The sequence below is a fragment of the Micropterus salmoides genome, unplaced genomic scaffold (assembly GCF_014851395.1).
Source record: "Micropterus salmoides isolate LMB-PRFRI ecotype aquatic unplaced genomic scaffold, ASM1485139v1 Ms_hic_scaffold_13, whole genome shotgun sequence".
Taxonomy (NCBI): domain Eukaryota; kingdom Metazoa; phylum Chordata; class Actinopteri; order Centrarchiformes; family Centrarchidae; genus Micropterus; species Micropterus salmoides.
Genome location: NW_024040374.1, coordinates 26,500,839 through 26,524,908, shown reverse-complemented (window position 1 = coordinate 26,524,908; position 24,070 = coordinate 26,500,839). Strand labels below are relative to the sequence as shown.

Below are 24,070 nucleotides of genomic sequence, written 5' to 3'. Positions count from 1 at the left end.
GAGATGAGAGAAGGTGTTGCGATGCCAAACTTCATTGTTGAGAGAATCTAAAGCTGCGACGAGCACAAAAAAATTACACGTGTAATGAAACATCAACTGTTGACTGACAGTTGCCTACCTGGAGCCTGAGCAGGTTGAGTGTGGCGACTACCATGCACTCCTTCTCCTGCGGGGGAGGCCAGTCTGAGCTGCCGTCCATCCCCTCGCTGACCTGTCGCAGGAGTAGGTCCAGCTGCTCAAAGGACATGGGGCAAACATCGACTACAAAGGGCACACGGAGCCCAACAGACCACTCTGAGCACGATGACCAGGCGAAGCTCTGAAAACAAACAAGTGTTTATATGTTTTTTGTCCACCATTATAAGCACATAAAAAAATCATCAATGACAGTTATGCATTACCTGTCCTGGGCCACAGGAGATTCCCACTATGTGTTTGGAATTGAGCCCTGGCAGTGCTTTAGGCTGCTTCTTGTTAGAAAAGAGTGTATCAAAGTGTTGCAGCTTATCATTGCTGCCCCAACTGTGCACTTCTCCGTCGTCTGTGAGGGCTAGGCAGTGTGTAGACCCCACAGCAATATCCACAACTTTCTTTCCTGTTTGCAAACATAACAGACAAAGATCAGTCTTTGTATTCTAAAAGCGTCGGAAGACATTTTCAGAATCGTCAACTCACCCTGTAGACTGTCCAGCAGCTTGGGGTAACGAACATGCTCATCAGTGCCATGGCCAAGACGCTGGTTGTCTCCCTTTCCCCAGGTGTACACTTGGCCTTCTTTGGTGAGGGCCACTGAAAACTGGCTGCCACAGCTCACCTTCACTATGTCCAGGTCCTGCAGTTTTTCCACAAGTTTGGGTGTCTTGCAGCCATCGCTGCCTCCTCGGCCCAGTTTACCATAGTCTCCATCCCCCCAAGACCACACCTGACCTGTGGAGACACACAGAAATTGTGAATAAAATGCAAACACTTCAGTTTAGGTAATGCTGGTGGATTCTATGGTCAAACGTCAGGCCAAAAAGCCATTACCATTCTCTGTCACTGAAAGAGTTTGTGCATCACCACTGCCACATGCCACATCCACCACCTTTAGACCCTTCAGCGCCGTCACCAGCATGGGTGTGGTCTGGTCCTCACTGGAGCCTTGAAACCCAGAAAGATGATAACTCTTTTTCAGTGATCAAACAGACAAAGATGTTATTATTCGAGGTAAAGGCTGTGTCCGGCAGTTCAATGCAGTTAGAGCTTACCATGGCCCAGTCGACCGTAGTTCCCTCTACCCCATGTATAGAGTTCGCCATCAGCTGTGATCGCAGCACTGTATGTGCTCCCACAAGCTATTTGTACCACATGCTTTCCTGTCTGTTTCCCATTGAAGGCTGTGATCATTGTAGGCTCTTCTAGATACCTGAAATAAAGTGACAAGGGAGCTGATGCTTCGCTGACAGATATGAGGAGGTTTTCTGGAATCTGTCAATTCGTTGGGAAAGCAATCATTTATGTCTCAGGCATTGTTTTAGGCTTTTTTAGAAGAATTCTTAGTGTTGGATGTTTTGCTTAAAATGTAGTTAATGGCAGCTGTGGAAGCTGTCTTTGGTGTAATAGCATAAAACATTAATTCAAAGTCTTAAATTCGGGATTTAATGAAATGTACAAAATGGTAAACTTTTTTTAGACACAGGATTTAGTGCCCCAAATTTTCAAAATATACAGCTTCATTTAGTGTTATATTTGCAGAAGCCACAATTGTAGAGAGTTTCCAGAGTTTCCATATAGCTTCATCTTGTCTATTAGATGACATGGTGGAAATTACATATCAGCTAGGGTTTTTTCTGTTTGCTTACGTGGTGTCTCCATGTCCAAGGCGACCTCCATCACCGCACCCCCATGAAAACACCTCCCCGTTGGATGACAGGGCCAAGTAGTGCTGTCCATCAGGATGAGCTGCTAGCTTCACAATCTTTCTGGAGCTCAGACCATGGATTAGCATTGGAGCCTGCAATGAAAAAAATTCAGTGACTCCATCTGCAGCTGACAAAAGGATGAAAGGATCACTTTTTTGGAAGAATAAAGCTAGCTCATTAGAGAGGATACATAAATAAACAGAAAACACAGTGCAACAAAACTGACCAGGGTTGTGCTCTTGTAGTTCTGGCTGTAAACAGCACCACTGCTGGACAGGATGAGGAAGCCCTTTTCTGAGCAAACAATTTGTGCGACTCCAAGGCTCGACAGGGCTTTACACTGAATGGGCCCATTTACATTGGCATAAAGCTTCCAGCCCAACAGGCCCCAGGCAATCACCTCCTGCAAGGTTCCCTGGGATATAACGAGACAGAAAGGGAGACAAAGTCAGTCACATGGTGATTGATTGCCATTTTGGCTGCAATTTCTCCTTCTGCAACAATATATACCCATAAAAAAATATCCTAAAAATTCATGTCAACCTTTTATATTTGATTAACGGCACTCAAACTAAAGGAGGATTCACACTTGAGTGAAGTCTGATGATGACCGTGATGACAGTGAACAGGACACAATGTGGACATCCAAGATATGTATAAAGCACAAAGATGATAACACAGGCACATAGCTCCCACAATAATAGAAGGAGGAACATCACTGACCTAAAAAGAAATATGATAACTTATCATTCAGGCATTGCCAGTCAAGTTGTCACCTTGTGTGACGTGGGAGAGTTGCAGTGTGGAGGGCTGCAGGGAGAAGCCAAGCGGTCCAGGTGAGCCATGATCACCACAGCTGTTTGCCGAAGGTCAATAGCCAGGTCGTTATCCTGAGGTAAGGTCAGGTAGCGCAGAAAACTCTCATTTGGACTCAGAGGGGCTGTGAGGATCTGGAAATCAAAGCAATTAACCACAAGGTACTTATTAGCTTGATTCTTACTTTAAGACATGTGTTCCCAAGCAAGGCAACAACACAACAGACCTTCATTTGATAACATTTTGTTTGAGAGGTTTCTTGGTTTCTCTTCAGGTGAGATAAAAAGAAACATTTCAGGTTCAGGAGAGGACATTTTCACCTCAGCTTCCTCTTCAGGAATGGGCTCCTCCTTGCTGCTCTGTATGTTCTGAAAGCGCTGCAGGAGGGGCAGCAGAGGGGCGCTGGTTCCCTGGGTGGAGCGCTCGTTGTCCATCTCTCTGGTGCCACTTTCCCACAGGCGCAGTAGCAGCAGCACAGCAGACAGCAGCTGACTGGAAAAGACACAAAGACAAAGAGAGCAGTGAGGTTGCAGTGCATTTCAACTGCAGTAGGATATCAGCATAGACAAATAAACGGCTACTAAGGGTCTCTGGTTACCTGAGAGTGCCCCTCTGTACCGCCAGCTCCAGCAGGATGGCCAGGGCTAGGTGCTGGTCCTGAAGAGGAATGTTGCCTTTGGTGCTGGCACTTCCATGTACGTCACTGGTCCCAGAGAAGATAAGACACGAGAACCACAAAAGATTATCTTACAATACACTAAATTAGCGAGTGATCTGACCAGTAAAAAACAAACCTGAGGAACTTGGTGGCCCTCTCAACAACTTCAAGCCACACTGAAGATACAGTTCCCTCATCAAACAGTGTAGCCTCTGGTAGGGCACGCAGGGCATCCAGAGACTCCTGGAGAAGCTCACTGCAAAGATCTGCATCATCTCCTGTGAAACACAAACCTCTCGTAAATTTTATGAAGCACGGTGGCTAGATTACACTTTACACAGGAGACCCAAAAATATAAAAGCCTGGTATGAGGGCAAAAGGGGGACTTACAGTATTTCAGTATACAATTTATTCCCATGTTTTCCTAACTCTAAACCTAAAATGCAATTAGTGCACACAAGCAAATGCTGATACACACGTTACAAATTCATTGAAATGTCTAAAACATTATATGAGAAATTTGAACTATTTATACATGACTTATTCTAATATCCAGCATCGTTATGTGTTCATTCAGCTGGTGGAGGGTGAAAAAGAACACACTGTTATGTCTGTTGTTCTTACAGTGTATTCCAGGAATACAGCCACACGGAGCATGAGAGGCTTAACTGTGTGAGTGTGCTGCTCATGTTACAGGAAGGTTACAGAGAAGAGGTCTGCTCTTTGTTCCCACCCAGTCTCTGTGGACAGACAGCTCTCAACCTCACACTGGTACACGCAGCAAAAACAGCATCTCTACTTCCCAAGCTAACAATGAAGAAGCAAACACAGCAACGGCCGAAGCCGTTAAGTAGTGGATGTAATCAGACTGTGATTGATATACACTGAGATCCACATTTATTAATTGTATATTACTTGTACAATGAAATTAATCTTTTGTGAGGTCCTAGACTGTGGTGGTGGACAGCATTATATCAAATGTTTGTCCACCTCCCTTTACATACTGTACATGACAGCTAACGGACGCCACAAGCTAAGGCTAAAAACATAGCGTTGAGAAATACTTTGGACTGTTTACTATGAGTAGCTTGTGACACGGTGCAACACATTCATTAACAGCTGTTGAACAAAGCTCCATCTCCATGACAGTAGCGATCATCACCACCACTAGTGCCACAAAATGTCTTCAATGTTAGTATCCCGGGATATTCTTACCTGACCTCCAGGCACGACGCAGGAAAGCAAAGGCAAAAGAGAGAGCTGCCCTGGAGCCAACTCTGGCCAACCCTTCGACGCCTTTACTGGCCGGACGAGGGCTGAAAAAGCAAAGCACAGTACAGAGGATTACAAGATATACAAGATTCAGTTGTGAGAATGTTTAAGAGGCCTCCATAAGTGTGCACTCATACACCAAGCTGTAGGGTTTAACTCAAACAAGCATGAACAGTCAGGTATCAAGTACATACCAGCAAGAATTTGTACTGTATTTTGTACTGGTTAATTCTGGATTATTTTTACCTCTTATTGTCAGCAGCAGGCAGCGGTGGGCTGGGGGGCGTCTTCCAACGGAACTTGTACTTCTCCTCCATCATGCTGTGGCTGAGAGAGATGAGGTAGCGCTCCAGGATGACCAGGCGCTGGCGCAGGCGTTGGGCAGACAGGGTGCTTTTGGCCATCTGAGCAGAGAGCTTCTGCTGGTCGTCAATCAGGACCATCAGACATTCCTTCAACTCAGTCTCATCTATACACACACACACACACACACACACACACACACACACACGGGAAGGGCAACGAAAACGTCATCACTCAAAACATAATGGAACTTTTAATACTTACCATAATTCAAAGGGGAAATAAACGTGATTATTAAACTTTATTTTCAGTGCAAAATTATTAACAAAATACAGTAAGCTAAACATAAATTGAGCACTCAAATGTAATTTTTAAAAGGTTTTAGGATCATTAAGTTATATATATATATATATATATATTTATATTATTATTTTCCTAGTTCCTCCTTTAAGTTTATTTTCCATTGCGTTTTCTCTTTTAAAATTAAAAACTAATTTCTGGTAGCATCTTCATATAATGCAAAAAACGTGCAGAATATGAATGCAATTTATTGTAACCAGGGTCCAAAATAAAAAAAATAAATTGGGGTCACCACCACCCAATGACTCACATTAGCTAATCTTGACTCCGAGGTTGGCTATATTTAATATCAGCTTTTGCCAAGTATAAATATCAGAACAGTGGCTAACTGTAGCCTGTAAAATGAACATGACCAATAGCAAGGCTACGATTACGACACTCCTCCCACACACACCAGAGAACCTCTCAGCCGCTCTGAGCCACTATCTCAGCAACAACACAGGTACCACACTGAAACCTTTACAAAAAGGCCATCAATGTGCTTCTAGTGACGGTCAAAGATTCAGCGATGGACACAGACAGTCTGACAACAGCAGCTCACAGTGTGAGCTGTGCAACAATGTAACTGATTGATAGTGTTTATTACTGGAAAAGTTCTGAATAAAAGTTGTAAACCAGAAGTTATCTATTCATATGCCTCTTTGAAGTGATGCTAAAGAAGCGTTTACATAATAAAAACTTTAGGTCATTGTGATGCAGTGTTATGGCAGGTAAACAATATTTTTGGCTGGTAAATTTTCTCAGTTTACTTACCACTGGTAGATGAGCCAAAAAGTTACTTTTGGAGCCTGATTCTAACTGCTCACAAGAAACTTTAAAGTAAGGCATGAGAAAAGAAAAAGCAATGGTGCTTTATAAACATATTTTACTACCCATGAAAACTCACATTTTGATTTTTCAAACAGTGTAACAACAGTTAACAGTAACATTAAGCCGATGATGCAGCACAAACAAGTGAAAACATTTTGCCAAGTTTACATGATACTCCAGGGATTTAAGTTATTAATTGTACAGAAGGTTCCTTGCATTTCTGTTTAAAAATACACACATTTAGCTGGAGTTGGTACATTGAAACAACTGAGAAAACACCATTTTTTACAATCACATCTCATTATTTTGCCTAACCTCTTCATTACACTAACAGCAAGGTGTGTTTCAAGACAGGGGCCACTTATTACTATTAACGCTTATTACTTGCAGTCTTGGCTGTTTCTTATTGCAAAAAGAAAATTCACCATATTCAATATTTTCCCCACTGGCCTTCATCACAACCAGTCCTTTGTTCTGATCTGGTTCAAGAGAAAATGCTTTATTATGCTTCTATACAGAAGCGCTGCAGGGAAGACAAGATGGGCCAAAATAGTGGGTTTGAAATCCACTTAAGCTTTGTGTGAGCCAGACTGGCCTGAGGTTGTATGAGCCACTCTACAGTCAGCTGTGCTCAGCTGTCAGGACAGATATGTATCCCAGTCAGACAAAGTCTCAAACTATTCATTATACATTACCCATAGCTAAAAAGTAACTTGCGTTAGAGAACTACCAAATGCATAGGAGATAAATAACTCCTTATAAAAAACATCCACCGCAAAGAATCAGAGAAAATCTGTCATACGTCCCTGCACCATCCTGATTTCAAAGCAAAAGGCTGGATCTGAGCTGTAACTGCTGAGATCAACATGTTCCAGATATCTGACCACTCATTGGAAAAGCAGGAAGTATGCTTGTTTGAACTTTAAGCATCAATGTCAGAGCACTCTTCCATGTAGCGATCCAGTTACACTCACTGTACAATCGGACCAGTGTGTTTCCCTGACTGATTAACTCAACAAAAAAAAAAAAAAAAAAAAAAAAAAGAGAAAGAGAAGCAAGCCAAGTAGCTACAAGGCATTCACTAGGCATGTTGTCCCCCCAATCCTTATCTCCCCCAACCATAACACCGTCCCACCCAGTCCCGCTAGTAAACACAGCTTGGGTGAGAGACGCTCCCCAGCACTGGACCACATTATAACGTCTACCAAGATCACACTCCGAGGGGTAAAAATAACCGCTGAGACCTACAGACGGCAAGTTGTCATTTCAGAATTTCCACACCTCACGTGCCAGCAAAACATGCACACATCAGCAGGGCCCGACAGACATGAAATTGATCAACAACGAGGTCGGCCATGTGTTGAAATGGTCAGTATCATAGTATCTAGTCGACATTTAGGTGTTGTGAAACCATCTGCTAGCAGCATGGTATTAATTACCCTACTTGGAAACAGAAAGGCATAAAATAACAAGAGTCACAACAGCAGAACAGGGTAGCATCGTAGTAGCAGGCTACATGATATTCTGTAACCCGACACATCTTGACCTTGTTCAGGTAGCCCTCTCACCTGGCTGCTGCCCCCAGTCCCACGTCTCAATGATGGAGTGATGTACAGATGTTGAGGTCTCCTCCTCCTCTTTCTTCTCTTTGTCGTTGGGCTCATCTTTCTTCTGAGTTCCAAAGCAGTCAGTGCAATCCTCTGAAATAATCAAAAGAAATTCTGACATTAATTATCATTTCCATCAGCAAGGTTTAAATGCCAACCCTGTCCCTGGCTCACATAACATCTTTACATTGTGTGCAAAAATTGCCCTTGCCATCTTAAACTCAAGGCAGCAATGTGTAAATCTGTAAAAAGGACAAACGAATGCTGTAGTCTCTCATCGTCGTACCTGGGTGCGCCAATTCTTCTCCGCTGAATGTTATCTCCTCATCTTTTACCATTTCATTCCACATCTCACTCAGTCCCTCTGGAGAGAAAGCCCGCTGCCAAAGTAAGTAAGAAACATTTACAAATATTCAGCTTTAAAATGTTCAATGTGTATTCACATCTTTATTTTTCAAATGTTTGTAGCAAACACAAACATCTTAACCCAGCTAAGAAAACTAACACCAACAAACAGATATCAAATATAAGTGAAGACTGAGAGTACATAATGTCTGTTTTATCAATGAGTTCCAAGGTTTCAAGATTCAAGGACACATCTGCTGTCAAATCTCAGCCATCGCTCTACTGATACAGCATCCATGGTTTAATTTATTAAGAAAGGCTCACAAGTGGAAGGCCAACTCTTGTTTCTTGTTTTCAAGGCTTAAATGTCAAAAACATGTTACCTTCCAGATGACACCAGACGAGATGGATAACACTAACGCTGCCTTCAGCACCGGGGAGAGCTCTAACGATGGGAAAACCTGACCCCCTTCCCCTCCTTTAGTCCTCATTTGGTAGTGCAAACCAATTTTCAAGTTCAGGCTGAGTACAGACAGGCTGCAATTTGTGGAGGTGAGAGCAGACAGCTCGTTGCACAGCCTATTCTGTAGTAAGAAATTCTGTTGTATCCTGATCTTCTCTAAATCCATGATATATTGATGAAAGACCTCATAATTACAACCCACATAGGTTTGTTTTCACAACACAGATCTATTTTTTTAAATACATTTTCCCCTAACTTACAGTAATATTGTAGGCTACACCTCTTTTCACATTACAGGAAAAACAATAATCATCTGTGAGGCTTGATGCAGCTTGTAGACCAGTGGTTGCAGATATCTTAGGTGATCAGGTGTGTCAGGTTATTATAACAAATGAAGCCCCTATAGTTCAACTCTGACCATGTTAAAGTAGCAGAATTGTGGATGCTTATTCTATATGCTAGTGTAATTTCCATTCACTTTTATGGCATCGTAGCAAAAATGTTTTGGAAAAAAGGTATAAGACAGACGCTCACTATCAGTGAGACATCAAGGTTTAAAGGTTTTGCAGTATATCCGCAACATGATGCAACGCAGTCAGACTGACAATTTAGAAGCAAATCACTATCTAAAAGAAACAGATGGAAAGAAACAGCTGGGAGTGCTACAGTAGATGCAGATGAAAAGAACATTTTCTCAGACCATAGAGGAAAACGTCATATTTTAACTGAGGGGAAGACAAAGAATATTCTCAAACATGTGACTCAGCCCACGGAATATCATGCTGTCCGATTAATCTGCAAAAGCAATGATTTTCATATGCATTTACGTGAACATACCTGTAAGTCTATCTTCAGCCATTTGTCATGAAACCTCAGCTGAGCATCGAGGGTAAAAGATGTAGAAGGCATCTTACCCTCTCCTCTCCTGGCTGCGAACGCAGCCAACCTGCATGATGCAGAGACGAAAGGCTGCGTTATAATATGAGTTACATATATAAGTTACAGTCATAGGAGAAGCTAATCATAACATTATAAAGTCCCTGTGAAGCAATGAGGGATATGCTCTTTGCCTATGACAAAATAAAGTGAGGTTGGACAGCATTAGCAACATTTTTAGTTTCTATTTAACTTACACAAAGATTACCTCAAACTGGTGAATTTACACAGTGAAGCAAACTCAGCATAACCAACCAATATTTTGTCATCCAACTGTAAACAAAAGGGAAGCCCAACACCAGCTTTCAAAGCATAGGACTGAATCACTCCCATCATGTCAACGACAGGTCTTTAATACACAGACTAACATCAGACAGCAACCAGGTTACATCCAAATGTTGCTGCTTTTATCACGAACGTTTCAGCTGCAGTAACGTTATACAAAATGCTTTATCCTTAACTGGGTCAACCTTCTCAATTATACATGTAATTACAGGTGTGATATTCTAACTTCATCCAAAAATCACTAATGTAACGTGTACGTTGTACCTTGCATTTGCTGCATTAACATATTTAACGCTGGAGTTTAAGGCCAAAGAAATATCCATAACTCTAACGTTACATGAGCTGTTGGGGAGGAAAACGAGAATATCGTAGCACTGAATGCTAGCAAGGGCACAGTCTCTGTTCACGTTCATACCGCGTTTATAACCTGGTTTTCATATACGATAACAGACACTAGTCCAGTAGGTAATAAGAACACACACTGACACAGCATCAGTGCGCTCATAACGCAACACCTTACGCTAGGAAACGTTCACGTTAGCTTGGTGGCTACGGCTAACTTAGCTTGCTACACAGCTAATACTAACACAACGTTAGCTGGCTAACGCTGAACCAGCTCTCATCATCCAGGCAACGATGAAGAGGCTACTATGGCATGACACCGAATAATACGCAACGTCCCAGCGGCTTCAGCAACACAACAGGTAACTTAACATGTCCCGTTTGACAACAAATTTCTAAATTACCTGCGGTCTCTTCTCAAGCTATTCTCGTCCCCTCAGCTGCTTTGCTGCATTAACAAGTATTTAATATTGGACTTGATTGACAGGTCGCGGACTGGGGCACGAGGCTTGGAAACAAATTACGTAGCCGTAACCGGGAGATTCAATGCGATTGATCTGAACCACAACAGCACGCTGAGGTGGGGCTTCCAATGCGAGGTGATTCACAGATTCTACTCCGCCCGCTCGGGCCGGGCGGTGTCCTAAAATGTGCGCTCCTTTTGGATCGGAGGCGGGACCTAGGAGGGGCGAGGTTGGCCCGGAATGAAGGCGAACTGTCCTTTAGATGGCGGTGTGTCTCAAGGAAAGGGTGGAAGTACTTAACTTCACGGACAATTCATTTAGCTACAGACTTTTCATAGTTTTAAATGTTTTTTAATTTTCGAGTGTATTTATTTGACATTTAAAAATAATAATCATGCATAAATCTAATTGAATAAACAGTTTTGAAATTAATATTGCGTAATAATGCTGTGTAGTTCAGTAGTTTAATAGTTTAGTTGTTTTGACTGTCCGCTGTTGTCTTGTTTTACCATTACAGCCGATTTCGACATTCTGCAAATCGTCGGAAATGTGAGTAGGGATTAACCTACCAGATGGGACAGGGGCCCAAGTTGCCCAAATTGAGGACCAGAGTATGTCAGACCCACTTTGCCAAGATCTGTCATACAGACTGACAGGTTAACATTTCCATTTGAAAAACAGAATGATTAGTTGAGTTGAGTTTTTAGATTCAGTAATGACAATATGCAATATAATAATATAAGTCAAAGGAAATAAAAAGCATTTGTTGTCTTGCTATAGACAATCCAGCTTCACGACAGATGCATAGTGAGAGATCTAAGACAGTTATTCCTGACACTTTTGCTCAAAGGGGTATTTTTGAATTATTAGTATTAGTTTATAATCTTTATTAAAGTGCAGTGAGAGTAATGCTGGGATGGTGCAGCTGTGTGCTCCAGGAACCGCACATGCGCACTGTCTCACTTCCTGGTCCAAACTACGAAGAGGACTGGAGACCTTCAGTCATTCAGTAAAGCTAATGAACAACAGCCACCATAGTAATGGCTATTGACTCGGAACCAAGTGGTTCATTACCCGTTACTGGAATAGTGATAGCAGTAGTATCAAGTTTCATCAATGGGTCGACATTTGTGCTTCAAAAAAAGGGAATATTACGCTCCCGCGACAAAGGTAGCTTGACTGAAACGGCAGATAATATGTCAGACATAATGTCAGGTCTTCTTACAGAGTTACCTATAAGGGTAGAAGTGGGGAAGCCATACATTATATTTTTAAGTTGAGTAAAGCGTGGTAGCCACACAAACTAAACTCTCTCCCCCACCCCAGGAAGGTCGTACCTCAAAGATGTGGTGTGGTGGAGTGGCACATTGTCCAGTGAGTATAGCGCCATCTATCGACTCTGGGTGTATAGTTCAATTGACACTAGAAATTCTGAGTTGTGTGCATCTTGAGTTGTGTGAATATTTTACATGACCCAGCTGTTTATGAATCTCATTAGTGATTGTTGGTCAAACTGGGAATTTCCTGGCGTACAATGTGGCCCCTGCTGTGATAGTTACACCACTTGGAGCCCTTGGAGTGTTATTTGGGTAAGTCCAAGGAAGAATTGGATTCCTTTTTTTTTATCTGTTGCACTGATAATTATATTATGACTATAGACACCTCAGGCACAGTAAAGTTGTGGTTAATTATTAATCTTTATCCTGTCATTTTTAATGTGAAAATTGTTAATTTTTAATACAGTTTCAATCTGTATGATGGTCATTTTGGTACATGACATTAACTGCTTTAATCTCATTCTGTCAACGTAGAGTCAAGATTTAAAACTACTACACTGTATAATATTTTCATTGCCTTGTGTACTTTGTGGCGTTTGTGTGTGATGCAGGGCTGTGCTGGGTTCTTGGATCTTGAAGGAGCATCTAAATATCCTGGGAAAGCTTGGCTGTGTATTATGTTGCTGTGGCTCTGTTGTGCTTATAAGTCATGCCCCTAAAGCAGGGGCTGTAACATCGAGACTGGAGTTGGAGGAGAGGCTATCGGATCCAGGTCAATTTTGTTTGTGTTTTTGCTGTTATTTTACTCTTGTAATTAATAAATGTGTCCTCCAGAATTATTAAAGATGAATGAAGATAATGTCGTCTGTAGAACTGCAAGCAGGCCAGTAAAAAGTGCCAATAATTAGTCAATGTGCAATCAGCTCTTTTAGTTTCACTGATTCAAAGTAAGCACTTTTTCTGAACTATTATTTCTCCTTGAAAATATAGAATATGATGGCATTATAAATGAAGATTTCATTTCTCATCCTGCAGTGTTTGTAATGTATGCCCTCTTGGTGGTCCTTCTGCTGGTCATACTAATTGTATGGATTGCTCCAGTTCACGGCACATCAAACATCATGGTGTATGTCGCCATATGTTCCCTCTTGGGAAGCTTCACTGTTCCAAGCAGCAAAGGACTTGGCCTGGTTTCACAGGACGTCTTTGGAGAGGGGCCCCCGAGCAGCAGAGCACTGGCTCTGTTCCTGGGCTTGCTCGGGACGCTGGCAGTCAGCATCCTGATACAGTTCTTCTTCATCAGCAAGGCCTTGGAGTGTTTCAGCTCCAACATGTTTGACGCCATATACTATGTGACGTTCACATCTACCGTCATTCTTGCCTCTGCTCTTCTCTTCAAGGAGTGGACAGCACTAACGTTAGCTGACAGCCTAGCCATGCTTTGTGGTCTGACAACTGTGTGTGTCGGGGTAATTTTGCTCCGCATTTCCCAAGAGGCTTTGATCATTTGGAAGAAGAAGACAGACTGATGGAGATGCCTTCATATTTACATGACTTTTGTGCCATACTGTATTTCTTATAACACAGTCTATACTTGAGTTATACCAATTCCAGTTTAAATGGCCAAAGCTACAGTGTATTTATAACTACTTTGACTTAACATTTTACTCCTTGTAGTTTCTTATGGAACAGTTATTTGTTACCATGTAACCCAGAAATATCACCCTAGGTTCTTTAGATATTGATTCCTTCTTTAATTCCATTAATACTCACTAATGCTACTGATCATCATCGTGAGACACTTCACCTCACAGCTTATGGCCTAGGGAACAGCTCATTTGTCAACTGAATTTTTTTTTTACTTCAAATAATTACAAAGAGGCTTACAAAACATTTGTTAATTGATTAAAAATTAACAGAAAATAATTGTTTTTACTTCCATCTGGAGTGTTGACCTCAGGGCTCTAATGGACCCTTGAATGTTCTCGCTTTCTCCCACTGCTAGACTGTTTCAGTGTAGAATCGCCTTCACTTTGACTTATTCAGTGTGCCTGTTAATTATTCAGTGAAATTTCAGAGGAAGTCTCTTTAGTGCAGCGGTTATATAGAAGATAAGTGTCAACAAGGACTCAATGGTTTGTCTAATGGGGAAATTTGTAAAGCTGATGTACCAAATATGAACTTTACTTAAATATCATGGTAACTTGGCATGTATTTGTCGCACCATGAGAGGACCATGAACGATACACTATCTTTACAAGCTATGTGAGTCATTTTCTTTGATAAGGGTTTGGTTTTTTTGCCTAATTTAAAAAGTATTAAACTAAATCAAAGTAGTTACATATCACAATTACCTGTAAAATATCTTGGCTTTGCCTTTCATACAATTACTGTTTAGAGATATTGAATACACTTTAAGGTTTTTGGAGAGCGTGTAGAAACTAAACCAAACACCTTTGGGCAATTAGAAAACAGATTTATAATAAACCATTCAGTCAATTCGTTCACGCTGTCAATAAACTAATATGTTTAATTTCCCTCACATTTGTGGTTGTTGAAATACTGTAGTCCCTATTTATTAGTCATGAATGATTTAGGATAAACAAGGATTTTCAAATCACTCTACTAATTGTAGTTTTCATAACTGACAGTGTGAAATGACTCCAATAAAAATCTACTACAAAGTGTTGGTTTGTACTCTGCTCCAGTGTATGTGTATGTACTATCTAATCTGTGTGGAGCTGGACTTCCGCCTGCGGAGGGCTCACAGTTCAGCGGTCACAGCTTGTGTCACGAGCAGAAGAGCCTCGCAGTGCGGCAAGTCGTCAAGCGGTGTCGGTGCTGGCTGAACGTGGAGAGCGCAGTATGAGATGATGGTCAGCCACGGAGCCAGGAAGCATGCTAGCTATTAGCTAGCCTCTAGCTGCTACCACTTTCTTCTTGTTGGGGGAAGCAGCCACCCTCGGACAGGTATTTAACTCTCATTAGGACTTCTCAAACCTAACCGATATTCCCGGTTAACGCCGAGTGACTTCGCTTGCCAACCAGACATAAACGTTAGCTGTCGCGCTAATGGAAGCTAACGTGGCTAACGAGGGAGAGACCGACAAATAAGCACTCGTGAAATTATCAAACTGTACCGCCGTGGCACCACCAAAGTGCTGCTGGCACCGAGAATAGTGTAGTAACATGCAATAGCCGGGTTATTATAAAATATTGGGTAAACTTCTCTCTTACTTCTGTACCCTTCTCTGTCTCAACTCCGGTAACGTTAGTTTCCTGCCTCGCTCCTCTTAAGTGGTGGCTCTTTAATGTAATGTTTTGACAGATCTGGGGAAAACTGTATTTCCCTACTATGCACATTGGGTATGGAATAATCTAAAAAAAGACCAAATATTGGACATATTTATATAAATTGACGATTTAACGTTAAAGGCGCCATAAAGAAATGGAGTCATGTGCTTGTTTTTCTTGAGAGGCCGCTGTTTGAATAGCTTGTCTTCTGTTTCACTGTGGATTATCATGTTGTTGCTTTTTATTTTTTTAATACGTTGTAATTATTGTATGGCTCTTGCCTTGGCCAGGTCTCTCGTGTAAAAGATGTTTCTTTGTCTCAGTGGGACTTACGGTTAAAGGGAAAAGGGCGACTTGACGCTAGCTGGTTCACGAGCTGCACCTGGCGCGTGCCCAGGTTAACGTAGACATCTATGGCGAGTTACTTCCTGAATTCCTGTGACTTGAATCAAGAAATTTAAGATAGCAGCTGGTTGAGTTTTCGTGTGTACAGCGCCCAGACAACCGCTTGGCCACTCAACTGTCACTTCTGTGTGTTTGTATGGGACCAGGCGGTAGTAAGAGTAGATAGTCCTAAATGTGCTGTTACTCTGATGGATTTTTTCACCGCGTTAAATGATGGTTTAGCAGTTTGTAATATCTCCTGTGGAAACGGTAGGTCACCGCTGTTAAACTAATCTTAAAGGCCTCACTTTTTGACTTTTTCCCTCAGCAGCTGAAACGTGTTTTGTTGTCTTCCATGTGCTCTGCTCTCAGGTGTCTGGGCTGGCCAGAACTGTACTTTTGGTCAGCATCTGCAGTGTTTGGTCTTAAATGTGACAGACCACATCAACGCATCCAGCCTCGCTATGGGTCAGGACAGAGGGAAGTATGATTTCTACATCGGTCTGGGATTGGCCATCAGTTCCAGCATCTTCATCGGAGGCAGTTTTATCCTCAAAAAGAAAGGACTTCTGAGGCTGGCACGGAAAGGATCGATGCGGGCAGGTAATGACCTTTTCCAAAGGTTTTCCAAACTAAACTAAGTTGTCCAACTGTGTCACCTGAGTTATGGCACACTGCTCTAGTTGTGCAACACCGAAACCCAGCTAAGTAGTCAAACCAGTGGGGACAGCTTCTAAGACACAAGATTACACCTTAATTTCAGGTTTGCTTAGTTTTGCTCACCTCTGGGTGTGTGTTTGTATACATATGGGTATGAATAATCAGCACTCACTTCGCATCTAGTAATCATTAACTTCAGCATTTCACTTGACCTTCAGTTTATGACTTGTGGTTGTGATGATTATACACATACATGCAAAAATCACATGCTCTAAAAGATGTATTTTTTTGCTCCTCAGGCCAGGGTGGTCATGCATATCTAAAAGAATGGCTATGGTGGGCTGGTTTACTATCAAGTAAGTGATGACACTCTTTAGTTAAAATGGTTATGGTAGATACAGGGCCATGGATCTGGTGAATTACAGGGTAACTTAGATGATGAGATTAAAACTGGGGCCAAAGTAGGTTGAAAACATGTTTTTTCAGACGTCTAGGTTACATGTAACTGTTGTTTCTCCAGGACCTTTTTTAAAATTGGTGTTGTAGGCCCTCCTTGTTCATTTAAAAATATCACTGGAATGCTGCTAAACCATTATACCCAGCCTAGATGTCTAAAAATACATTTCAACCAACCTTAAACCCAGTTTTAACATAGACATCTTGATGGTTTTTTTGCCCTGACCAAATTACCACACCCGCGCTTACATGAAAGACTATCTTTACTTAATATTGTACAAAACACTTTAAACCACAGTATTTCAGTGTTAACCTCTGTCTGTCTTCATTACGACACAGTTATCCTTTTCATATTTGATAACTTAATGTGTTTTAATCCTACTTAGTGGGAGCTGGTGAAGCAGCCAACTTCGCAGCATATGCCTTCGCTCCTGCAACTCTGGTCACCCCACTGGGAGCCCTCAGTGTGCTTGTCAGGTACAGATAACTCACTACATTATTTGGACACTTAAACCTTTCTTATATTGACTTTTTCCCCTTACCTTTGGAAATGGATTTGTAAAGTGGAGTCACTGTGGCTGTAAATGTCATTGCAGTGCGGTGCTGTCGTCGTACTTTCTGACGGAGCGGTTAAACCTGCACGGGAAGCTCGGCTGCCTGCTCAGCATACTGGGCTCCACCACCATGGTAATTCATGCTCCACAAGAGGAAGAGATCAGCAGCCTCGAGCACATGGCCAAAAAGCTGGTTGACCCAGGTACAGAACAAAAGTGTACATCAGAGACCCTGCCTTAGTCATGCTTCATAACTAAACTATTAAAACACTGAAGCCAAATACATGAAATACAGCTATTCAATATCAAAATGGTGCCTTTTTTGGTCCAGTTTAACACCCCGTACACCTTTTTCCCTAGGGTTTTTCATCTTTGCCACTCTGGTCATCATTGTGGCCCTCATCTTCATATTTGTTGTGGGTCCCCGCCATGGTCAGACCAATATCCTTGTCTACATCACCATCTGCTCAGTAATTGGGGCACTGTCTGTGTCCTGTGTCAAAGGACTGGGTATTGCGATCAAGGAAGCAATCGCCGGGACAAACGTAGTGAGAAACCCACTGGCATGGATCTTGCTTTTGGGTTTAGTGGCCTGTGTGAGCACACAGATCAACTACTTAAACAAGGCTCTGGACATATTCAACACCTCCCTGGTGACTCCCATCTACTACGTGTTCTTCACCACATCGGTGCTCTCCTGCTCCGCTATCCTCTTCAAGGAGTGGGAGCACATGGGCACAGACGACGTGATCGGCACACTCAGTGGCTTCCTCACGATCATCGTGGGTATCTTCTTGCTTCATGCCTTCAAAGACGTTAGCGTTAGCTTGGCTACACTCGCTGTGTCCATGAGGAAGGAAGAACGGTCCTTTCCCGCAGCCAACGGCATGGCGCCACACAGCACATACGAAATGCTACACACTGAGGACATGGAGGACAGAGAAATGAGCTTACCTTTTGATAGCGTCTCTAGAAGAAATGGGGCTATGACTTCCTCATTGGATCATTAAGGAACTTCTTTTTTTCCTGCCCCGTACTGACTCACCAATCGTGGCATTGTTATGGTATATGAAAACAGTAAGACAATCAGCTGTATTGGGAAAGTGACTTGGACAGACCAGTGGATTGTATTTAATGTTTTAATTTGCCTTACTTTTCTCAGAATATGACCTGTTCATATTCAGTTAGAACTTAATTTCATTCCTCTGTAGCGCTGTAAATATGAGTTTTTTTAAAGAAATGTTTTGTTATATGTACATGCATATTCATGCACTGACTTACTTTCTATAAAACAAGATAAAAGTTTTAATATATTCTATATGAGGTCCTGTTGACAATGACCACATTAAAACAGGACAGTCACTATGATTTGAGTTTTCGTGATACTTGAAAGTAACAACAATATTTGTTGGAAGTTGTTCTGAACTTTTTGTTTCAATGAAAAGCTCTTGAGATGAACCAACATCTTTGTTACATATTTATTGAATTAAAATGATTAAAACATTTGAAAGAAGGCACAGTGAATAAATGCTTAACATGAGTATGAGCTTTGTTACTTTTCATTTTCCTTTAAAATGTTTAGCATGCATATTTAACAATATAGAAAATACAAATTTACTTGAACCCCCCCCCTCCCACTTAAAAACAGGTTGCTGTTCATCCTTAACATTCCACCACTGCAAACCCTTAAATACTTATCTGATAAAACTAATTTCCCTTCCCTGATCTATAGCTTTCTGCAAGTATAAAACAGAGTAGTTCATCCAAAAAGGGGAAATATCTATTCATTTCTTATAAGGCACAGGTGAATACAAAAAATAACAGTGGCCGAAGTTCCTTACATTTAATGGTCCTTTGCTACTAAAGACAAAGTAAATGAGGAGGAATATGTGTGGATAGTCTGGTAATGCTAACAGTGTTCGGAACTTCACACTGGTCCACAGTATCGACAGTGGCAGCAGCACCTCAGCTGCTGGCGAGTGACTGGTGTATCGGTGGTTGGAAGCATCGGACGTGTTCGACCGGCATGTTCTCTCCATCTCCAGACTTCAGGTACTTGTTCAGGATGGCGAAAATCTCGTTGTTGATGATTTGGAATTTACGGATTCTGTCAACCATCTTCTTCAGTGGCTAAAGGGAAGCAAAAAATACAAATACACTGAGTATCTTGTGATTAAAAAGATTTTTCCCAACTTAATAGGATGCCCATTTAGTTAAGTTCTGGTAAATCAGCAGTTCATCTTGTACAGAAACATTAAAGAAAACCAGTAAACAGTTTTTTCTCCAGGGCTGGTCTGTGTCCTATGATGCTCTATATGGATTCTGGGCCTACAAGATGAGACCGATTCCATTAATGTATGTATACTTAATATGAAGCTACGGCCAGCTATAGCTTACAGTAGCTTGACATAAATACTGGAACCAGGGGGAAACAGCTAGCCTGGCTCTTTTTAAAAGGTAACAAAATCCACCTGCCAGCACCTGTAATGCTCACTAATTAACATGTTATCTCTTGTTTGTTATGTTCTGAAGTATTTCTTAGCTGAGTGCAGTAATGGAGTAATGTCATTACTATGAGACTCCTGCCTCATGATAAAAAGAAATGACTGTACTGAATGACTGCATCACCATGTCATGTGATGAACTGCCATTGTATATGGCTGTCTTGCAAATCATCGCCTCTCCAACTCACCACGCTCTTGATGACCTCATCCTTGCCATCATGCTTCTGCACCTTGAGAAGGTGGTAGCTGAAGTCGAGGATGTCGAAGCGTCTGTGCTGTCCCAGGAGGGCAATGATCATGCAGCCAGCCCAGTGAAGGCCGTCTCCGAAGCACTGCCTGGAAAACAGGGATAGGGAGTGTTTGAGTGAAGATGTGGTGCTTTAAGTCACATGTGGTGCAGATGCGTGTCCTGCTGCACTCACTCCACTGTGAACTCATGGGCTCCCACAGGGATGCAGTACACAAACTGCATGGCACTCCAGAGACGGTGGAACTCCACACACTCGTCCACGTGCATCACGCCATTGCTGGGCAGCGGTCCACGCCAGATGGGGTCGTCCAAGAAGCCTCGCACGCGTGTGAGGATGACCTCGAACATGGACAAACCACAGCACAGTCTCTCCTTGGTCAGGAGGTCGCCCTCACGAGCAATGGCAATTTGCTGAAAGAGAAGTGAAGGATTCTCGTCACAAAATACTGAGATCAGCAACAAAACTGACAATTTGGTCTCTATATACACTGCTCAAAAAAATAAAAGGGAACACTTAAACACCACAATGTAACTCCAAGTCAATCACACTCCTGTGAAATCAAACTGTCCTCTTAGGAAGCAACACTGACAATCAATTTCACATGCTGTTGTGCAAATGGAATAGACAACAGGTGGAAATTACAGGCAATTAGCAAGACACCCCCAATAAAGGAGTGGTTCTGCAGGTGGTGACCACAGACCACTTCTCAGTTCCTATGCTTCCTGGCTGATGTTTTGGTCACTTTTGAATGCTGGCGGTGCTTTCACTCTAGTGGCAGCATGAGACGGAGTCTACAACCCACACAAGTGGCTCAGGTAGTGCAGCTCATCCAGGATGGCACATCAATGTGAGCTGTGGCAAGAAGGTTTGCTGTGTCTGTCAGCGTAGTGTCCAGAGCATGAAGGCGCTACCAGGAGACAGGCCAGTACATCAGGAGACGTGGAGGAGGCCGTAGGAGGGCAACAACCCAGCAGCTGGACCGCTACCTCCGCCTTTGTGCAAGGAGGAGCAGGAGGAGCACTGCCAGAGCCCTGCAAAATGACCTCCAGCAGGCCACAAATGTGCATTTGTCTGCTCAAACGGTCAGAAACAAACAGGTGGGGTTGTGCTTACAGCCCAACACCGTGCAGGATGTTTGGCATTTGCCAGAGAACACCAAGATTGGCAAATTCGCCACTGGCGCCCTGTGCTCTTCACAGATGAAAGCAGGTTCGCACTGAGCACATGTGACAGACGTAACAGAGTCTGGAGACGCCGTGGAGAACGTTCTGCTGCCTGCAACATCCTCCGGCATGACCGGTTTGGCGGTGGGTCAGTAATGGTGTGGGGTGGCATTTCTTTGGGGGGCCGCACAGCCCTCCATTTGCTCGCCAGAGGTAGCCTGACTGCCATTAGGTACCGAGATGAGATCCTCAGACCCCTTGTGAGACCGTATGCTGGTGCGGTTGGTCCTGGGTTCCTCCTAATGCATGACAATGCTAGACCTCATGTGGCTGGAGTGTGTCAGAAGTTCCTGCAAGAGGAAGGCAATGATGCTATGGACTGGCCCGCCCGTTCCCCAGACCTGAATCCAATTGAGCACATCTGGGACATCATGTCTCGCTCCATCCACCAACGCCACGTTGTACCACAGACTGTCCAGGAGTTGGCGGATGCTTTAGTCCAGGTCTGGGAGGAGATCCCTCAGGAGACCATCCTCCACCTCATCAGGAGCATGCCCAGGTGTTGTAGGGAGGTCATACAGGCACGTGGAGGACACACACACTACTGAGCCTCATTTTGACTTGTTTTAAGGACATTACATCAAAGTTGGATCGGCCTGTAGTGTGGTTTTCCACTTTGATTTTGAGTGTGACTCCAAATCCAGACCTCCATGGGTTGATAAATTTGATTTCCATTGATAATTTGTGTGATTTTGTTGTCAGTACATTCAACTATGTAAAGAAAGGAGTATTTAATGAGATTATTTCATTCATTCAGATCTAGGATGTGTTATTTTAGTGTTACCTTTATTTTTTTGAGCAGTGTAATTCACTTTGTTGGACTGGCCATACCTGTGGGGTGCCGAGTCGCTCTATCAGTGGAACCAAATGCAGTGCTGTGTACTTTGCTTCCAAGCGCTTCATCTTGGCATCGAGGCGTTCCCCCTCTGCACACAGAGAGAGAAAAAACAAGTCTGGGGATATTCTATATTTTTCATATGTCTGTGAATCCAAACCCTGACACTTGATCCTGGCTTATTCATCTGGGGCCTTAAAGCTCCATTGTTTTCAAAAACACACGATGACCTGTTTCACTAGACGACATCATCCATTATCATGAACACATACAAGTTTATTTACAGTCAAATCACAGACACGTCATGTTGCCGTAAGCACTCACTATAGCACCAAATTAATCTGCGGTTGGAAACAGCCCCCAACAAATTTCCTCCCATAAGTAACTTAATAAAAACTACAGTGGAAAGATTTACGTCTTCAGTAGAAACCAATGAGCTGAAAGCCACAGACAGGGCATGGAAGTCGAAGTGTTGTGTGACTGACTGAACACATTACTGATCTTAGGTTTTGTCTGAAATCGCTCCCTCATTCACTCATAATAGACAACCAATAGTTAACCCAACAGTGATCAGTAAATTGAGATTTCAGACACTTATGAATCATCATGTTAGCAGAAAGTGGTGTACTACCATTCCATTATGTGGATTTATTTAAAGCATGGATTTACCACAAATAGACAGTACATATAGTGCACTATATAGTAAATGGGGAGTGTGTTCAGACAGCATTGGTAAAGTAGGATTTGTTAAAAAAAAAAATTATTGTGGTACAAGCTACCCCATGCCATCAGAGCAGGGCTGTCCCTCTCCAAGTTCAAGAAGCTCTTGAAAACTCATCTCTTCCGAGAACACTTCCTCTCATAACACCTCTAACTCCTAACCTCTAACATGCACTTCCTGTGCTCTTCTTCTATCCCCTTACAGTTCTCTTGTATTGATTGCACCGTTTTGTTAACTCTTACTTCCCTTCCCCTAGGTATTTACTCCTTTGATGCCAGACGTGCCATTAGCTTTTACTAGCATTTAATGCTGCACTTAATAGTATGTACTGTCAGTTGTAGACCTCGTGCTCTATTGATGCTTGTATGTTGTTGCTCAAATGTATGTCGCTTTGGATAAGAGCGTCTGCGAAATGAGTAAATGTAAACCTTAAGCTGCCAGTTTATCAGAATTGCTTGTTGGATGGTCGAACAGCGTTAAAAAAATAAATATATAAATAAACACCTCACACCTTTGTGTGGGGAAGCCACATCTGGCAATTTCTGTAACTTTCCAAAACCCACAATCGGATATTTCCACCCACTTTGAAACTGTGAGAAAGTAGCTTGGGTTGGAACTTCATTCTCTTACTTACACAACCATTTGCGCCACTGGCTTCGTATTAATTACTGAAACACGGTGGTTGCCTTGCTCGCCTTCTGAAACCCGAGTTCAAGCTACCGTATAAAGACTTTTGCCTTCTGACCTCTCCACTCGTAAATAAACTATGTTGTCTCGTGTGCTCACCTTTGACGTGGACTCTTGGAAGAATGTTCTGAAAAGGTGCAGCGTGCAGCAAATCACAAACTTCTTCCTGTGACTGAGAGAAAGATACAATAAAAGTTAGAACACTGACATATAAGTATAAAAAAAAAAAAAAGTATGAACACACATTTTAATCGCATCCTGAATAAGTGAAATTCAGTAATGTTTGTTCCAACTAAGATCCATACCAGACTCTGCTCGCTCAGTAGACAGAACAGCATGGCGTTGCCCACTTCCCTCAGGTTCTGGAAACACACTGTCTTGAGCTCAGCGTACTCAACAATATCCTTCAGCTGGTGGTGAAAGAATTCCAGGATACCTAAAAAGAAATGGTCAAAACATCTCATCTCCCCCTTTATCTCAGATGTCTTAAGTGTAGAGGTCTGTAAAATGAGGCTACTCCGTGTGATTCGTTCCTAACTCTGTTCTCCTGCAGTTATATAAAAAAAACTGAAAAGGAGCAATATGCAATGCAAAGCAATATGAGCAATATGAGCAAAACCAGGACAAACCTAGTTCTAGTACTTTATGGAGAATTGATGCCA

General features: G+C 42.4%; 4 protein-coding genes across 10 annotated transcripts in view; 2 read left to right on the top strand and 2 right to left on the bottom strand.

The window, feature by feature from the left end:
- The window catches only part of herc2 (HECT and RLD domain containing E3 ubiquitin protein ligase 2), a 43,248-nt gene extending 32,593 nt beyond the window's left edge, over positions 1-10,655 (bottom strand). For 3 of the 4 annotated variants that reach the window (XM_038716628.1, XM_038716630.1, XM_038716631.1), the window contains exons 1-17: positions 10,503-10,655; positions 9,373-9,481; positions 8,014-8,107; positions 7,689-7,820; positions 4,894-5,116; positions 4,591-4,691; positions 3,512-3,653; positions 3,316-3,420; positions 3,038-3,209; positions 2,678-2,851; positions 2,128-2,316; positions 1,842-1,993; positions 1,248-1,405; positions 1,027-1,140; positions 676-927; positions 402-595; positions 119-319 (exon numbers count right to left, since the gene is read on the bottom strand). In XM_038716628.1, the coding sequence (XP_038572556.1) occupies positions 119-319; positions 402-595; positions 676-927; positions 1,027-1,140; positions 1,248-1,405; positions 1,842-1,993; positions 2,128-2,316; positions 2,678-2,851; positions 3,038-3,209; positions 3,316-3,420; positions 3,512-3,653; positions 4,591-4,691; positions 4,894-5,116; positions 7,689-7,820; positions 8,014-8,107; positions 9,373-9,444 (2,475 nt within the window). In that variant the 5' untranslated portion in view covers positions 9,445-9,481; positions 10,503-10,655. Of the gene's footprint in view, positions 1-118; positions 320-401; positions 596-675; positions 928-1,026; positions 1,141-1,247; positions 1,406-1,841; positions 1,994-2,127; positions 2,317-2,677; positions 2,852-3,037; positions 3,210-3,315; positions 3,421-3,511; positions 3,654-4,590; positions 4,692-4,893; positions 5,117-7,688; positions 7,821-8,013; positions 8,108-9,372; positions 9,482-10,502 lie in introns of those variants that run through there. The other variant, XM_038716629.1, reaches the window with a different exon arrangement.
- A 346-nt stretch (positions 10,656-11,001) lies between these two features.
- On the top strand, positions 11,002-14,381 carry nipa1 (NIPA magnesium transporter 1). Of its 3 annotated transcripts, none has more exons than XM_038716638.1 (5): positions 11,002-11,111; positions 11,889-11,936; positions 12,061-12,151; positions 12,451-12,611; positions 12,875-14,381. In XM_038716638.1, coding segments are annotated over exons 2-5 (747 nt in total). In that variant the 5' UTR covers positions 11,002-11,111; positions 11,889-11,935; the 3' UTR covers positions 13,369-14,381. The 3 variants fall into 3 exon arrangements, with proteins under 3 accessions (XP_038572566.1, XP_038572564.1, XP_038572565.1); XM_038716636.1 differs by lacking the exon at positions 11,002-11,111 and adding an exon at positions 11,513-11,732; XM_038716637.1 differs by lacking the exon at positions 11,002-11,111 and adding an exon at positions 11,592-11,732 and having other exon boundaries at positions 11,893-11,936.
- A 241-nt stretch (positions 14,382-14,622) lies between these two features.
- On the top strand, positions 14,623-18,727 carry nipa2 (NIPA magnesium transporter 2). 2 transcript variants are annotated; one of them, XM_038716635.1, is made up of 6 exons: positions 14,623-14,809; positions 15,890-16,120; positions 16,477-16,533; positions 17,020-17,110; positions 17,230-17,390; positions 17,548-18,727. In XM_038716635.1, the coding sequence occupies exons 2-6, from the start codon at positions 15,982-15,984 to the stop codon at positions 18,195-18,197; spliced, it is 1,098 nt and encodes a 365-aa protein (XP_038572563.1). In that variant the 5' UTR covers positions 14,623-14,809; positions 15,890-15,981; the 3' UTR covers positions 18,198-18,727. The 2 variants fall into 2 exon arrangements, with proteins under 2 accessions (XP_038572563.1, XP_038572562.1); XM_038716634.1 differs by lacking the exon at positions 14,623-14,809 and adding an exon at positions 15,414-15,787.
- Positions 18,652-24,070, bottom strand: part of cyfip1 (cytoplasmic FMR1 interacting protein 1) — a 31,102-nt gene continuing 25,683 nt past the window's right edge. Inside the window, exons 26-31 of the mRNA XM_038716632.1 lie at positions 23,714-23,844; positions 23,508-23,580; positions 21,997-22,091; positions 20,114-20,352; positions 19,880-20,027; positions 18,652-19,317 (exon numbers count right to left, since the gene is read on the bottom strand). Of these exons, the coding sequence (XP_038572560.1) occupies positions 19,153-19,317; positions 19,880-20,027; positions 20,114-20,352; positions 21,997-22,091; positions 23,508-23,580; positions 23,714-23,844 (851 nt within the window). The 3' untranslated portion in view covers positions 18,652-19,152. The remainder of the gene's footprint in view (positions 19,318-19,879; positions 20,028-20,113; positions 20,353-21,996; positions 22,092-23,507; positions 23,581-23,713; positions 23,845-24,070) is intronic.

What these genes read in the sequence shown, in the direction of transcription:
- nipa1 (XM_038716636.1), top strand. Translation starts at nt 11,603, where the DNA reads ATGGCTATTGACTCGGAACCAAGTGGTTCATTACCCGTTACTGGAATA. An exon ending in GCCCTTGGAGTGTTATTTGG is followed by an intron (nt 12,152 to 12,450) that starts GTAAGTCCAAGG and finishes TGTGTGATGCAG; the next exon opens with GGCTGTGCTGGGTTCTTGGA. An exon ending in GGAGAGGCTATCGGATCCAG is followed by an intron (nt 12,612 to 12,874) that starts GTCAATTTTGTT and finishes CTCATCCTGCAG; the next exon opens with TGTTTGTAATGTATGCCCTC.
- nipa2 (XM_038716634.1), top strand. Translation starts at nt 15,727, where the DNA reads ATGGATTTTTTCACCGCGTTAAATGATGGTTTAGCAGTTTGTAATATC. An exon ending in GTGGGCTGGTTTACTATCAA is followed by an intron (nt 16,534 to 17,019) that starts GTAAGTGATGAC and finishes AATCCTACTTAG; the next exon opens with TGGGAGCTGGTGAAGCAGCC. An exon ending in CAAAAAGCTGGTTGACCCAG is followed by an intron (nt 17,391 to 17,547) that starts GTACAGAACAAA and finishes CTTTTTCCCTAG; the next exon opens with GGTTTTTCATCTTTGCCACT.